The sequence below is a fragment of the Onychomys torridus genome, chromosome 2 (genome assembly GCF_903995425.1).
Source record: "Onychomys torridus chromosome 2, mOncTor1.1, whole genome shotgun sequence".
NCBI lineage: Eukaryota > Metazoa > Chordata > Mammalia > Rodentia > Cricetidae > Onychomys > Onychomys torridus.
In genome coordinates this window covers 8,407,852-8,423,887 of record NC_050444.1, presented here as the reverse complement: position 1 = coordinate 8,423,887, position 16,036 = coordinate 8,407,852, and the positions used below count along the sequence as shown (strand labels likewise).

General features: G+C 41.8%; 1 protein-coding gene across 1 annotated transcript in view; it reads right to left on the bottom strand.

Moving 5' to 3' along the window:
- Positions 1 to 13,439, bottom strand: part of Ubxn2b (UBX domain protein 2B) — a 44,180-nt gene extending 30,741 nt beyond the window's left edge. Inside the window, exons 1-5 of the mRNA XM_036178259.1 lie at positions 13,326 to 13,439; positions 10,260 to 10,363; positions 4,751 to 4,901; positions 3,379 to 3,462; positions 2,413 to 2,522 (exon numbers count right to left, since the gene is read on the bottom strand). Coding sequence (XP_036034152.1) covers positions 2,413 to 2,522; positions 3,379 to 3,462; positions 4,751 to 4,901; positions 10,260 to 10,363; positions 13,326 to 13,409 — 533 coding nt within the window. The 5' untranslated portion in view covers positions 13,410 to 13,439. The remainder of the gene's footprint in view (positions 1 to 2,412; positions 2,523 to 3,378; positions 3,463 to 4,750; positions 4,902 to 10,259; positions 10,364 to 13,325) is intronic.
- Between the last annotated feature and the right edge of the window lie 2,597 nt (positions 13,440 to 16,036).

Here is a 16,036-nt window from a genome sequence, read left to right as displayed (position 1 = left end):
TAACTTTAGCAAATAGTTTCTTCTATCTCCTTGAAGTTAGAGCATGAACATGAACAGCAATGCTGGTTTTCACATATTACTTGACTATTTCCACTACCTAGTTGCTCTTAGTTTTCAATTGCATAACACTGTCCAGGTACTTGCTACCATTTCAACACTCTACTGATAGCATTTCCTGCTTTTGTTAGGTATCCTTGTACTATCTATGCAAAATTTAAATAATAATACACACTAACTCACTTTCAACAGTATCTTTCCTTCAGAGTTCCTCTGTTGTTTCAAAGAATTTTATCCCCAGCCCATTTCAGCCAGTCTCCGGGTCAAATTTCATTAAAAGGGCGCTGCCTTCAACTTCTCTGTGGGCTTTTCCTGCTACTTAACCTCACAACTCATCATCAACCTTATGCCTTTAGTTGCATTTCTACTTAGGAAAATCCCACAGCAGGAGTGGGGTACTGATATGACAGGCCTGACCACGCAGAACTTTGTTGAGTACTGTGGTGGAACTTAGTGGACCATCCTAGTAGGAAATGTTGACAATAAAGCTGAGCTCAATGTGGACTATGAAAGCTCAGCTCAAGAGGTTTCAGAGGGGAACAACAGTGGTAACTGGGCTAGAAATATCCTGTCAAAGAATATGGCTGGTTTTTGCCTCTGTCCTAAGAATCTGCCTGAGGTTAAGTTGAACAGCTTTGGGCTAACTTGACTGGCAGAGGAGATTTCAAGACAGCCTAGTATTGACTGTCAAGTGGTTATTAGTGGTCACTCTTATGTAGGTCTACAATGAAGAAGGGCAAACAGGGCAAAAAGAAATATTAGATGTACAGTTTGAGGAGAAAGAAAGCAGCGGGACATTTAATGTTGGAGTCATGTTTTGTGCTGAAGGAGATAAGGAGAAGGGAATAAAGGGAGTGGCGCCCTCAGGGAAACCCCACCCAGCTAATCCTGCAACCTGTGAAGAGAAAAGTCCTACAGGATCACCTGTTCCTAATGAGCAACAACAAATGAAAACTTATGCACATGTAACTCAAGGAAGGAGCCAGATTCCATCAGTTCTATAGCAGGCAGTCAGCAAAATCTGGCAGCTTTGGCCACGGGATTCTAGCTTTACAGTTATAAAGGATACAGGAGAACAAGGTTTAAAAGGAGTTGCTGAGCCGGGTGGTGGTGGCACATGTCTTTAATCCCAGCACTCAGGAGGCAGATCTCTGTGAGTTCGAGGCCAGCCTGGTCTACAGAGCAAGATCCAGGACAGGCACCAAAACTACACAGAGAAACCCTGTCTCAAAAAAAAAAAAAAAAAAAAAAACCAAAAAAAAAAAGAGGAGTTGCTGAGGACAGGTGTGTGGCAGGGGTGTCCCCACATGGAGGCCCAGAGAGGCCAACTGGTGAAGCTGTGTAAGTGAAGCTTGGATTATTGTGGATATCCCAAGATGTTGGAGATGCCAAATCCATGGGATACCTGCCAAGGAGAGCTGCAGAAAGGGAGAGGAATGAGCCTAAGAGAGAGAAGTGTGTTGTAGTCAACAAGGCTGGAAGTACTCAAATCTGAATACTCAGTCCCCAGTTTGTAGAACTTTTGAGAAGGATCAGAATACATGGCTTTGGAGGAGGTACATGGCTTAGGAGGAGGTCCATCACTGGGGGTGGGCTTTGAGATTTTAAAGCTCACACTATTCCTAGTTGGCTCTCTGCCTCATGCCTGTGGATCAGACGTAAGTTCTCAGCTACTGCTTGAGCGGTTGCTATGCCTGCCTGCCTACAGCCATGCTTTCAGTCATAATGATTATGGACTCATCCTCTGAACTGTATACTCCCGTTACATACTTTCTTTTATAAGTTGTCCCGGTCATGGTACCTTATTAACAATAAGCAGGACAGAGGCTTAATGGATAGGCAGATAGATGCTATTCCATTTATAAACATATTTCTTCTTGGAGCAAAGCCCATAGTGTCATCACATTTAAGAGGTACAATCATCCAATGTCCTTTCTCCACAAAGATCCACCTCCCCAAAGTCACTTATGGAATATGTCATAGCAACTAATTCTTGAAAGCTAGTTGTGTATACAGAACAGTTAAAAGAGAAACAGGGCCTGGGGTGACAAGCTACTTGGTCAAATAGTTGCCACACAAGCATGACGTGAGCTCAATCTCAAGAGAACCTGTGTAACAAGGCTGGATGTTGTACTATGTGCTGGTATTCTAACAGTGGGCCACAGATCCCTGGGGCTCAGTGATCAGCCAGCCTAGCCTATTTCCTAAGTTCTAGGCAAGTGAGAGAATACCATTGAGAGTGACCTATGACCTCCATATGCACATGTACATATATGCAGTAACAGGAACATGCATGGACATACTCAAAATAGTTCCATTCAACATAATAAAGAGAACACAAATAATTCATCTTACCCTCTCTTAACAGATTCCAAAAACTGAGCATTTGTTGGGTCATTGTAAGGTCTTAATTCTCCATCATCTAAACTGAAACCATTGCTCCACAGCTTCAGCAAAACTTGAACCTTTTGGAGACGGGGAAAAAAAAAGAATTCATTTCCAAACAATTTTAAGTTTCAATGCTGTCTCTCCCAACTTACTACCTGATTAATTTACCTCAAAATACAAAGATATTTGTTTTAGTCAAAGCTAAACATGTGTGTCCATGCGTTTACTTAGCAGGTTTATTTTTAGGTTAAAACACTGAAAACAGCTGCAAATATCAAAGTCCCATGGGTGGAGGGAGGCTGGCTCTGAGCAATCACTCAGAGCTCACTGAGGAAACAGAAGCATGAGAAGAAAGACTCCATTTGGAACTTGTGATTCAGACCTTTCACCCACATTCTAAATCTCTCTAGTTCCATAGCTTAAACATTCACACCAAGGGGTAAGGGAGACCTTCTAAGATACTGTTAATATCTAAAATAAATCTGTAATTTTAATATTTCCAAATGCAACAGAAATAATGCTTTCAAATGTTTTTATAATTTAATTCATGTTGTATTATAAAAATATACAATTTTAAAGAAAAAAATGTAAGAATTATACATTCTGCTGGGCAGTGGTAGCGTGTGCCTTTAATCCCAGCATTCAGGAGGTAGAGGCAGGCAGATCTCTGTGATTTTAAGATGAGTCTGAGCTACAGTGTGAATTCTGGGACTGCCAGGGCTACACAGAGAAACTGTGTCTCAAAAAAACAAAACAAAACAAAAAAAACCAAAAAATTACACATTCTAATATAGCAGTAGGAATGTTGCGACTGAAAACACACAGGTTCTTTAACTCACACTTCAGAAACTAATAAGGGAGACTGTATTTACAGTGTCAACTATTAATTCAGAAAGGAGAGAAAACTATGAACATTTTGATGACTGTACCTACATCTTGCAACTGATTTTCTCCATAGATGTACTCTGAACGTTTACAGAAGGAACTGCCCAATCTGTACCCTCCACCTGTAAATGACTGAAATGCATGATAAATGGGTTAAGAGTTCACTATGGCTTACAGTCAAAACATTACTCATATACTTGATATTCCAAAACTAAACAAATAATTATTGGCCAGATTCATAGTGACTAGGAAAATATAATGAAATGAAGACCTTAAGTTATAAGTAAGTATATGTGAGAAATTAAATGTTTTCATATAAATATTAGCAACTCAAAATGTGAAATAACTTAGTCGATAGCCAGAAGCCACAAAGTAAGAGAGAAGAGGCTCCTACAAGCTGTCCTCTTGACTGTCATATGTGGGTTGTGGATGTGTGTACATGAGCACACACATAAAATAAATATTTAAACAACGAAGTATTCTGTATGTATTTTACAGGCTTTTAAATGTTTTTGATGTTTCTAATTGAAACAGAAATTACACGTTATGTAAATCCATATCTCATTCTGAATGTTTTTGTTGGAGGTGTGTATATGGTTTCAAGGATGATCACTCCGTATTGGATAACCAATAAGAGACTCATCTATCCCTGCGAGAGGTAATTCTCCTTTTCCCAGCAATCAACAGTTGCCTGCAGTTTTTAGGGGTGTGACCACATGCAATTTTCCCCCTTCCATGTTAACATGTCCACTGAAACTGCCACCGTTCCAGTCCTGTTTACACAGTCATTTCTAGGAGACTGTTTCACAGCTGACTTCCTGGTGTTCTGGCTTTTACAGTCTTTCCGCCCCCTCTTCTGAGATATTCCCTGACCCATAGATGCAGGAGGTGTGGTGCAGATGTATCTGTTGGGGTTGAGCTTCCCCATGACCTGTTGATCTCTGCACTGTGGCCATTTGTGGTTTCTTGTGATGGCCTCCATTTTAAGCTGTTTTCTCAGCTACAGTAAGTCAGCTATGGTCACAATTTGATCTTAACTATTATCACATCAGCTATGATCACACTTTTGATCTTGCTATACTGAATATATAGTCTTCAGGTAGGATAATCTGAGGAGAAATGGCTTTTCTCTTAATTACTGCATCACAAATGTGCTTTAAATTACAACCTTGCTTTGTTTTGCATACTAAATCAATTCCATGTTTTGTTTTGTTTTTTACAGAACTGGAGAACTTGGAAATGTTCAAATGACCTCAAGGCTTGACAAAAGGAAGTTTTCTAGCTGTTGCCAAATAAAGACTAAAACTGAAGTTTTATGGAGAACAGTCATTCCCAACAATGGGTGCCATGATGGAAAAGGCTTTACCAAGACACACGTCCAAGCACCTCTAACGTCCCAGACAGTTAAGACAGCACTGACCTTTGCTTTGTCATCACTTGAAGATCTTGTGGCTTCACTTAGAGGGACGGCCCCATGCTCCCTTGCCTCTTTGAAAAGTTCATTCACAATTTTCCCAGTTGGAGGTTGAACTATATGTAATCCACCATATTCCTGTTCACCTGAATAAAGCCTTTAAACATCACAGCTCATAAATAAAAACTCAGAAGACATAGACTACTCTATAATAAGAAGCTACATAGTCATATGAAATAACTCTTATTTATTAAGAAGTACCTGAGTTCTTCTGAGATATTTAACTTTAAGAGGGAACTCAGGCAAATATAATACAGGGATAGTTTGAATCCCTTCTGAGTTTGTGGAGATTCTGACAATTTCAGGAAGCAACATGGCAACTGGAGTCCTTGTTCCTCCCTCAGCCCTGGGCAACCACTTAGGGGTTCCTATTTTCACAGATCAAGCTCTTCTCCTGTGGTGGGGAAGCACTGTCGGCACCCAGGGGCTACTCTGGCCCTGCCCCATATGGCTATACAATGAAGGTTTATTCTTTGGAGAAAGACCTACTGCATTACAATTCTCAGTGTAGATAACTTCATATGTTCCCTATGTAGTAACTGAGATCTACCCTGACTCTAACTTCATAACAGCTACAAAACATAAATTTCTATTCACCTAAGATTAATGTTCTAATCTTTCATGATTGATTTTTCTGCCCAGGATATCAGAACATTTAATCAATGAAGTAACACAGAGACTTCTAGTATAAGGTGACAGAGTGCACTTTTTATTTTCCCACACCTTCTACTCTAGTTCACAGAGCAACAGTGAAAACTACAACAGCCCTGGAGAAGAGACAGCGGTTCCCTTCAAGGTTTTCTCCTAAACTGGCAAATGAGATACAGAGGAACTGGCAGTTTTCATCTCCTGCAAGTGAAAGAAAATCTACCTGCACACAAGTGTGTATAGCATGGCCTCAGGTAACCGTGACAAACAGAAAAGCAGAGCAAAGCTTCCTCCATGTTTGCCCCTACAGCTTCCTCCCTCCCTGTCTCATGTCAACATGAAGCAAAGTAACTGATCCTGCCTCTTTCCCTTGGTGACAACAAACTGAGAAAACTGGTCACAGGGAAAGACTTACCAGCTTGTTATGGCCTCGCTCCCATAAGATTGCACAGGAATGTATTTTCTTCAAGCAGCCTCACTATCTGAACTTTTATATTCAGAGCTGAAATCCATCTAGAACTGCATGTACATAAGGGAGAGGCCAGTACTAATTTCTCCCCTTAGACTATGTCATGAAACTCCTCCTCCTCCTCGATGCTCGGCAGTGGCATCTTTGTCAGAGCCAAACAGCCATCTAAAGGGTACAAGACTAGGCATCTGCAGCTTTGGTATTAAGTCTGCACATTGAGTACTTTATAACCTGAGCTGGATGGGTGCTTCATGAATTCTCTAGCTGTTCCTTGTGAGGACAGGGGACCAAGAGTATCTACAGCTAGTGCATTAATATTTCCCACTTCCGTTTTCTCACTTAACATCCTTTTCTCCCATTGCTGTTATTTTATATTTATTTTCTAAAAGGATATAGTGGTCTTTTTTTAAAGACACAGTTTTTCCTAAAAGGATTAATAACCAATGTTGAAGGGCCAATATATTTTCATTCAATTCTTATAACTAAATGATCCCCACTGTCCAGATGAGAAAACGCACTAGGGGAGGTTAATGAAAAAGACACACACACACACAGACACACACACACACAGACACACACAGACACACACACACGCAGACAGACAAACACACACACACACACGCACACACACACAGACAGACGCACACACACACAGACAGACAGACACACACACACACGGACTCACACAGACACACACACGCGCGCGCACACACAGACAGACACACATGCGCGCGCACACACGCGCGCACACACACACACACACACACACACACACACACACACACACACGGGGTGCTTTCGAGGCATCTCTGCTTACAGACTATAGCCCTTTTTCACTGAATGAACTTTAATGCACACTAGCCTTTCAGTGACTTCTAAATGAATGCAACATACTAACGGCAGCCAACTGCAAAATGAACATCTAAGTCCCCTCACTCAAAACACACTAAGGAGCCAACCATTTAATCCAGCACATGGCCCTCATAAGTGTCGAGACTTGTGTGACAGCATGGGTGACATATCCATGAGGCTCAACCCGGCTGCACTTCCACTTTCTCAACATCTCTAATTTGCCACTAATCTGTACTGGTCCTTAGCTTCTCCTTCTGTGCTCTCCTGTCCCTTCATCTGTGCCTCTTCATCCGTTCGGGGCATATTTAGATTGTAGTCATTGTTTAAGGCCCATGCTAGGTATATTGCACAGTCCATCTCTTTTAATTCTCAAAACAATGCTACATGGTCTGTGGAGGACATGACCTACATTTTGCTTCTTGTATACAGCCTCTCATGAGTAAAGAAGCTGTAAAGTGTCCTGAAGGGTTTTCTACAGATTACACACTTCTTCTTGTAGGCTAAACACACAGAGCATACTATGTCTGATATTTTTGATAATGAAAATACATTGGTGTTTTATTTAACTTCTACTGATCAAAAACAAACCGGGGGAGAAAAGGATTTATTCCATTATACAGGTTATCAATTACTGAGGGGAGTGATGGCAGGAGCCTGGGGGTGGGAACTGAAGCAGAGACATGGAGAAATGCTACTCACTAACTGTTCTCTACGGTTTGCTCACCATACCTTCGTATATACCCTAAGACTACCTGCCAGGGATGGCACCTCCCACATGGGCTGGGACATCCCACGTAATTCATTAATCAAGAAAAAGCCCCCACAGACATGCCTATAGGCCAGTCACATGGATTCAGTCTCTCAATTGAGAGTCCTCTTTCCAGGAGACTACAGCTTGTAGTCTCCTGGAAACTAACCAGTACAGTTGGCTTGAAAAGCCAGTATGCCAGGTGTGGTGGTGCCTAGCAGTTTCTGAAAATCTCAACACTTGGGAAGCTGAGGCTGGAGGACTGCCCGTTTGAGGGTAGCCTGACTGACAGTGAGTTCTAGGCCTGCCTAGGCTACATATGATACCCTGAAAATCACAAGAACAAAATGACAAGCAACATATAACTTTTGATTTCTAATACTGCCCTAGGAGGACATGACAATTAGAAAGTGGAACAGCAAACAGGGCAAATGTTATCACTAAATGTAAAGTAGGGAAGTATGAATTGTTATATGAAGTGAAAACAGTATCATGCTTAGGAAAAAGATTGCTAATGATCTCTCTATGCACTATACCGTAAGTGATTAAACTGTTTCAGTAGTTTGTAAAGAAACTCATCCTTTTGAGTGGTAAATGATTCTTGAGGTCAAACTTGATGCAAAAAGTCTTTAGTAACTATACTACTGGTTGGAAAGGTACAGCTCAGTAGCTGAAGTATATAGTTAATGTGTACGGGGTACTAAGCTTAATCCACGACATGTCCAAACAAAACCAACAAAAGAGCATTAAAAAATTAAAATTATAAACACAAAAATTTTCAGAGTGTATAAGTAAATTCATCCACTAGAAAAAGGAGTTCTAGGGATTGAACCCAAGGCCTTGCATATGCTAGGCAAAACTCTGCCACTGAGCCACATCCACAGACCTTAGTATTTTGAGGCAGCTCAAATTGGCCTGAATCTCCTTGGCAGCCTGGGACAACCTTGAACTCTTAATCACAGAATTAATCCATGAAGCACAAGGAAAATATTTAAATATTAATCTTGTAAGAATTTAAATATTAGGTTTATTGACTAAAAGCAAAATTAAGTCATTCTCATGTGCTCAGGCTAGGGAGCCAAAGACTTCAATACTGAATGAGTAAAAGTTAGGTACAGAAACACACTGAATACCTTAAAAAATGGGGGGGGGGGTAATATACATTAAGGAGGCAATTAAAATATTACACACATCTACGTATACTCATATATCTAACAAATAAGTAGTTAAGTCAAAGGATAGTATATTCAAACCATGCCGAGATACCAACCTGCTGATTACAAAGACAAACTGTACCTGACAATGGAGTGATGTGGTGGTCAGCACCTTAACCAAGTGAGCATATCACCAAGAGTGGGAAAACTTGGAACTATATGGCTCCTGATGTGATATAATAAAAAGCAGACAGTATCACTTATCTAGTACTCTTGACAAAAATGTTTAACAAGAATCTAATTATGAGGAAACAGTAATCTAGAATATGGGACATTTTGAGACATCTGGGTATACGTTTTTAAAAAGTGAATGTAATAAATTTTAGATTATGTAGGTAAGCTAAAAACAGATTTAAAAAAGAAGGAGGAGGAGGAGGAGGAGGAGGAGGAGGAGGAGAAGAAGGAGGAGAAGAAGGAGAAGGAGAAGGAAAGAGAAGGGAGCACGCCCTGCATCCAAAACTCCACACAGAAAAAAATCAAATGCAATGGGTTGCTGGAAGCAGTGACAGCATGGCACCACTGATAACTCCAAAGCTAATCTTCATTACTTAGGTCATATGCTTTATTCTTAGGGACACACAATGTCTAGAAGTGAGTGTTGTCAGCATGTGTGAGTGAGGGCAATGCTGTGTGACACCTTAACAACCAGTGAACAAAAGTGAAACATCTAGTGTCTACCCATTTTACTAACTTTTACATTTTCTATGGGCTTTAAAATTTGTAAAAGAAAATATAGGGGAAAAATTATAAAGATTCTTCTCATCTTCAAGTACAGGATGACATATATCATTTTTGTCTCCCTACAAAAAGAATGGGAAGTGACAAAAACCTAATATCCAGTGAATTTTTCTACTTCTGATAAAATATCATTTTTTGAGAATGAGAGATAATAAGAAAATTGAAGTTTGCTCTCCAACGTAATACTAAAAAATATCAGTGAAAAAGTCACAACACATGTGATTCTTGCTCTCTAATGTAATACCATAAAAATCAATAATATTCACGATACAATACATGTGACCCTTATCTTCTAATCCTCTAGTCTGTTCTTTTTATAGCTCAGAGATTTTAATGATAACAAATACATCCCAGGAAATCATCTGTTAGACTAGGCATCACAGTACAGAAGCACACACAGAAACTTCAGAATTTACAGATTCTTCAGAGGCCCCATGGATGGTGGTGAGAAACGCACTGGCCTCAACTGACAAGACTGCACCTGGATGCTGTTTTGGAAGGAGAGGGCCTAGACATTTCATCAGAGCTCAATGAGCTGTGTGACAAAAATATTCAAGAGCCATCATGCTTGAGAAAACAGGATTCGAGAGATAATTTCATAAGGTGCTTATTATAATATCAGACACCAAAGTAATTCTTTATAAGTTTCTTTTCGCTGACTATAAAAACTTTAGAATAGTATCTCTATATCTGTTCAAGAAATTTAATTTAAAAAGTCCTCAGGGTCACTTAAAGTCAGTCCAGCTCTGTGAGCTCCGAAGGGCCGATGACTGGAGGCACACTCACCGCTGGGGCAGTGTCCGCGGACTCTTAAAGGCTGCAGCTGTGGGTCTGTCAGGCTTGGAAGACTTGCACTTCACTTCCTCTTCGTACAGTCCTGCCAAGGCCAACTACACATAAGGACAGATGGGCGTGGTATCCCGTTAGCAATGGAAACAGACTTCTAGACAGCTGAGCAACAGGCATCAGCTTGAAACTGAGTATTAACAATTCCCTATGAAAAAAATGAAGACTGTTGCCTCAAAAGATGTTGTCTTTCCAAAACAACCTACTCATGAGGACTCATGGTATTCAATCAATCAAACTGCCTCATGACAGGAAAAATATGTTATCGTAATCTTTTAATTAACTATTCAATAATTTCAAAAACTGATATTGGCAACATACATTTGGACCTGTGTTAACTTTCTTCTAGGTTTTAAAGAATTTCTGAAGACAGTTCAAGCTACTGCCAATTTCTCTAAATCAATCTCACAATATAATCTGTTTTCAAATCCCAAGTACATAAAACAAGTTCAAAAGTATTGCTTAAAAGTCTATCAGACATAAATTTCATCAAGTTCTGGGAAAAGAGCTAAAAAAGAAGGCGATGAATTAAATATAGGGTTTAACCATTTATAAAGCAATACTGCAAAATTACACACTGCAGATATATATAGCTGAGTGCCTTCTAAATAAAGTAAAAATATATTTGTCCTTGAAATAGAATTTAAAATATTAATCTAATATTACAGGTTCTCTCCCCCTCTAGCTATTTTGGGCAATAATTTAAAATTTTTGAGCCATGCAATAGTGGCACATGCCTTTAATCTCAGTGCTTGGGAGGCAGAAGCAGGAGGATGTCTGTGAATCTGAGGCCATCTTGGTCTACACAGTGAGTTCCAGGACAGCCAGGGCTGTGTAGTGAGAGATCCTGTCTCAAGAAACAAGCAAAACAAAAGGAATGTCCTTAATGCTCCTGGTGGCTATTCAAGCGGGCTCCCACCCTCTTTAGAATCAAACAAACCCTGTCCCCCACCAAGTAACTGTCTCTGAATATTCTTTCCTCAGAAGGAAAAGGAGAATAAGTAACTGAGGCACAAATCAGCCAGTCTTTCTCCAGGGCTGGGAACTGGATGCAGGCAGTCTCATATGTGTTAGATAAGTACTCTAACACCCAGCTACATCCCCTGCCTGACCAAGACTAGACAGACCTTTAAATAAACACACTTAAAATACACACTCAAGACACCTAGAAACCATTTTTTCTTCCCTAAGTGTTTTTATTCCTCCTTCATACTCTCTCTCACAGATGCATCAACATGTGAACTTCTAAAAAGGCAATTTCCCTAGAAATGCAAACCAATGGCTCTGACCTCTTAAGAACTGAATTAAAATGTTTTACATAGATCCTATGTTTTGGAAATTAAAATGTAACTCCATCATCTCCCCCTTCTCTCTCCCATGTTCATACACCCCTTGTTCTCTATCAGCTGGATCCAAACTTTAACTTAGGCACTTACTTTGTAAGTCTGGTGGATTGCTGACCATTGTTGAGTTTAGTTTTTACATCTTTAAATGCCTATCAAAATTCTCGTCAAGATCAGTTGAAAGATTAGTGTATGTAAAGCACAGGCAGGCCCATCCCATCAGCACCAGGTCTTCTTTTTAAACTGGGACACTGCGTGTGTCAGTGTTCCTATTTCACTCTTCCTGCAACCTTTACTACCCTACCTAACGCAGCTAGAGTCATTAGAGAACAAGGGGCCTCAAGTGAGACAATGCCTCCACAAGATGGAGCATTTTCTTAAATAGTGATGATGAGGGAGGGCCCAGTGCATTGTGGGTGGTGCCATCCCTGGGCTGGTGGTCGTGGGTTCTCTAAGAAAGCAGGCTCGGAAGCCATGAAGAGCAAGCCAATAAGCAGCACCCCTCCAAGGCTTCTGTCTCCAGGTCCCTGCCCTGTTTGAGTTCCTATCCTGACTTCCTTTGATGATGAACAACCGGTGATGTGGAAGCATAAGCCAAATAAAACCCTTTCCCTCAAGTAGCTCTGGTCATGGTGTTTCAGCACACCAATAGTAACCCTGACTAACACAACTAGGTAAGTGGCTACAGAGTTACCTGTTACCAACCAATGCTCAATTAATACCATTATAACTTTACATTGGTTTGGGCTATTAAGGCTAGTTTACAAGCCTGTTTCAAATCTGTGGTCTTTCACTAAATTTAATACCATACAACAGTATCCACCGCTACTTATGGATTTGATGTCCTATATATCTCCAAATTCCCCAAAGCTTCAGCACAAAGTTGTTAACAGCAAGTGGTTTGTTTGGTTAAAGAATGAAGGCCAGCTATTAAAAATGCTGTGAAAGTTTGAGAAATCTGGCTCATTCATTCTTAACTATAATCCCTAACATATGTTTAATTGCTGAATTTTATCAATGATCTACCGAGGAGATAGAAAAATGCCTAAAATGAGTACATATTGTTAGCGACTGATAAAACAGCATTTAGTGGACAAGTGTTCAGCTGACTAATGTCAGCGTCATAACACTACCGAGTTTTATTTCTGTTACATTGTTTTATGGACTACCTCTTACAAGTAGGCTCTAATCACTGACTGAATTGTTTTAAGCTCTCTCCTGTAAAAAACAAAAACAAAAAAACCCACGCAGCTTTTTGATAAGAAACAAAGAAAAAGAAACTAGTTTTGACGTGTAAGTCTTCAAATCTGAAAGAGCATCCAGAACAAACCAACATGCGTTATTTTTAAGTTACTTTTTAAGCGATGGCCATAGCAACTCTCCAGAAGGCAGGCAGCATCAATCGGGAGCCACCCAGATGGCCCCGCAAAACGATAGTCTAAACAGCTGCTTCGCGCACCGCGCGTGGCGAAAGGGATCCAGATCCTGGCGCCGGAGGTTCGGGCACTGGTTTCCACGCCCGCCCCCCTGCAAAGCGCCTCGCGGAGAGACCCTGGCAATCAGCTCCTCGGGCAGGGTCCGGGAAAGGCGAGGTACCAAGGGGCCCTGCCCCGTGTCCGCCATGCCCAGCCTCCGCCCGCCGCCCTGCTCCGTGCCTGCGCACCTGTAAGTCCCGCGCACTCGGGGGCCCCGGCCTCGAGGACCCCCTCTCCTGCTCCTCCGGCTCCGCACGGCCGCCCTCCGCCATCTTCCACTCGCTCTCGGGGCCCGCCCCCGACTGCCGACTTCCGGGGCTGGTTGCTTAGCGACCGGGGAGGGGCGGAGCCACTCGGTGTCCACCCCTTCGGGAGGGGGTGGAGCCGTGTCGCATTAAGTTAGTCCTTGCTACTCCTTCCTTTTGGAGCCAGCCTGCGTGCCTTCCTGGTGGGGTTCCGACCCTCCAGCCTTTTAGTTTCCCCAGGGCTGTCTGCAGTCGCTCGGCCACTCGCCGGGAGATAATGTAGTTGTTCTAGAGCGCAGCATTGACTTCCAGGTTCATTTAACTCAACAGATGAACGTTGCAACTTTCAAGTCTTGGTCGAATCTGTCATTTTCCCTTATCAAGGATTGGATGGTGCATCCGTCCCTCTGACTGGATCTGAATCGAGGATGAGGGACACAGTAAAGCTTTTGGCAATGAAAATGGAGACTCTTAAACCACCGCCGGGATTGGTTTAACTCTTTCCTGTCTGATCCCAGGCACTTAAACCTCCCAAGGATTGCCAAGGTTGAAAAAAGAAGTCCGGGCCTTTATGAAACTTGAAAGGTAGTGAGGGAAAGATGTAAACAGATAACAGAATAAATCTGTAAATAAGCTTTGCAGAGTATTATGCGAGGCCTGTATGTGAATGGAGAGTACTGGGTTGGTACCTGCTGTGCACACCATGCTGGGTGCCTGCAGTGTGCTGCTTTGAAGTGTTCTTGAAAAAACAGCAAATTTTACCAGCTAGAGAAGTTGAAACTGAGGGTTCTATAACAGACCTTTTAGAATTAAACCCACATCTTAGCCCCCTTTTGGATAATTGCCACGAGTATGTAAATACAGCCGCATAGGCCTTCAGGTTCCTATGAACATGAAAATGTGGGAGCCCGTTTTCAGGTTCCTCCTGGCTTTACTCAGCAGATCTGCATAGAGAGGATGATTAGGACCACAGGCCTGAGTGCAGGTGTCTGAGATGGTTTGCACTTGGCTGTGCTGGGGGTTGGGGGTGAGGGAGGTCTTTTGATCCACCCCTTGACATCTCTATAAATACCCTGAGGCAGAGACAGGGCCCATTGGAATAGGTTCCCGGCTATCCTTTATTTTCTATCTGTTTATCTCCACAATCTAAATCCTTCTATCTAATATTCCCTGCTGCTCGCACTCAAGAAAACTCTGGGGAGCTGTGGTGTTGGTGGGAAAACGCCCCACATGCAAAAAAATTTTTTTCAGTAAAATTTGTGCCATTTCTTCCTTTGAATATATTTAACTCGGTTTCATTCTCAGGCCAAGCTTCCTCCCTCAGCTTAATGTATTCCACATATATTGCTGAGTGTGCATGATGTGCTGGAGCAAGTCAAATGATTATAAAATTCACCTTTAGTAACTATCAATATGGACTGCCAAATCCTGCATTGCTATCCCAATATTCTTAATACTGTTAGTTATTTTGGCATTCTCTGTTAGTTATTTTGGCGCTCTTACCCCATGAGGAACATGTCCCGAACACGACAAATCCACAGAAGAGCTGTTTATTAATATAGGATACAAGAGATGTGACAGGCCTGTGGGAAACACACACGTGGTTAAGGAGACAAGAAGAGGGTCATGCAAGATGGCGCTGGCTTTATAAAGGTTGGGCCGCGCATGCATACAGGAACTCATGTGGCTACTCCACGCATGCGTGTAGATTACATGGCCGCGCGCGCATGCATGTGCTTTATGCAACTATGTAAAGCCACGAAGTCCTAGCCACGCGAGATATTTGACCCGGAAATGGCTGTTTTGAACAGGAAATGACTAGATTGTCCATCGGGCAAGCCCAACCGTGTGGACATGTTGTGATTTCCTATCATTCCTGACTCATTTTCTCTTAAAAAAAGAAAAAAATGTGGATGAGTGGGTATGGGGCGCCGTTTCTCTCAAAGACTGCTTCAGGCTGAATGGTAGGCATCTATTGGTCCTTGAGGGGAAATGGGGAAGCTGGCTCCTGAAGACCTGGGATGAAGTTCTGCAGCTGTGTCCATCCTTCATGGTGTGGATGGTCCTGGGATGAAGTTCTGTCATGCCTTGTCCCACAGCTGTCCGTCCTTCATGGTGTGGCTGGGAACCTTCTGTCTGACAAGATACTGTTGACATAAAAGCTTAGAGAAAAGACTTATTATTATTTTGTTTTTTGGAGTTGACAATTATCTGAGGTAGATCTGGCTTGTCCAGATGGTGACATGTTAAAAAGGTGGCTGTGATGTTTTAGTACTCTGCTTAATTTTTATCTGAGACAAGCCTTATTCAAGGTAGTTTATTTAAGGCACCTGTTTGTTTTGTTAGTTTAGCATTTAGGAAACACAGGTGATCAGTTGCTGAGTATTGAACAGTGATAGACTGTTATATCCTTACCGCCTGGATATTTTGATGGTCCCTTTTGCCTCCGGCCCTGTGTGGCCCTAGTTGGGAAAGGAAGGGGTGATACCTTATTCCTCTGGAATTGGTGACAAGGCAATGGATCCTGTTGTCCTCTGGAGCTTGAGAGTGCAAGAGAACTTATTTTTTGAATTAGGGACAAGGTAAAGATCATGGCCCTGTCTGTATGCACATGAGAAACACAGGCAGTGACTTTAAAGTGAGACAATGAGCTC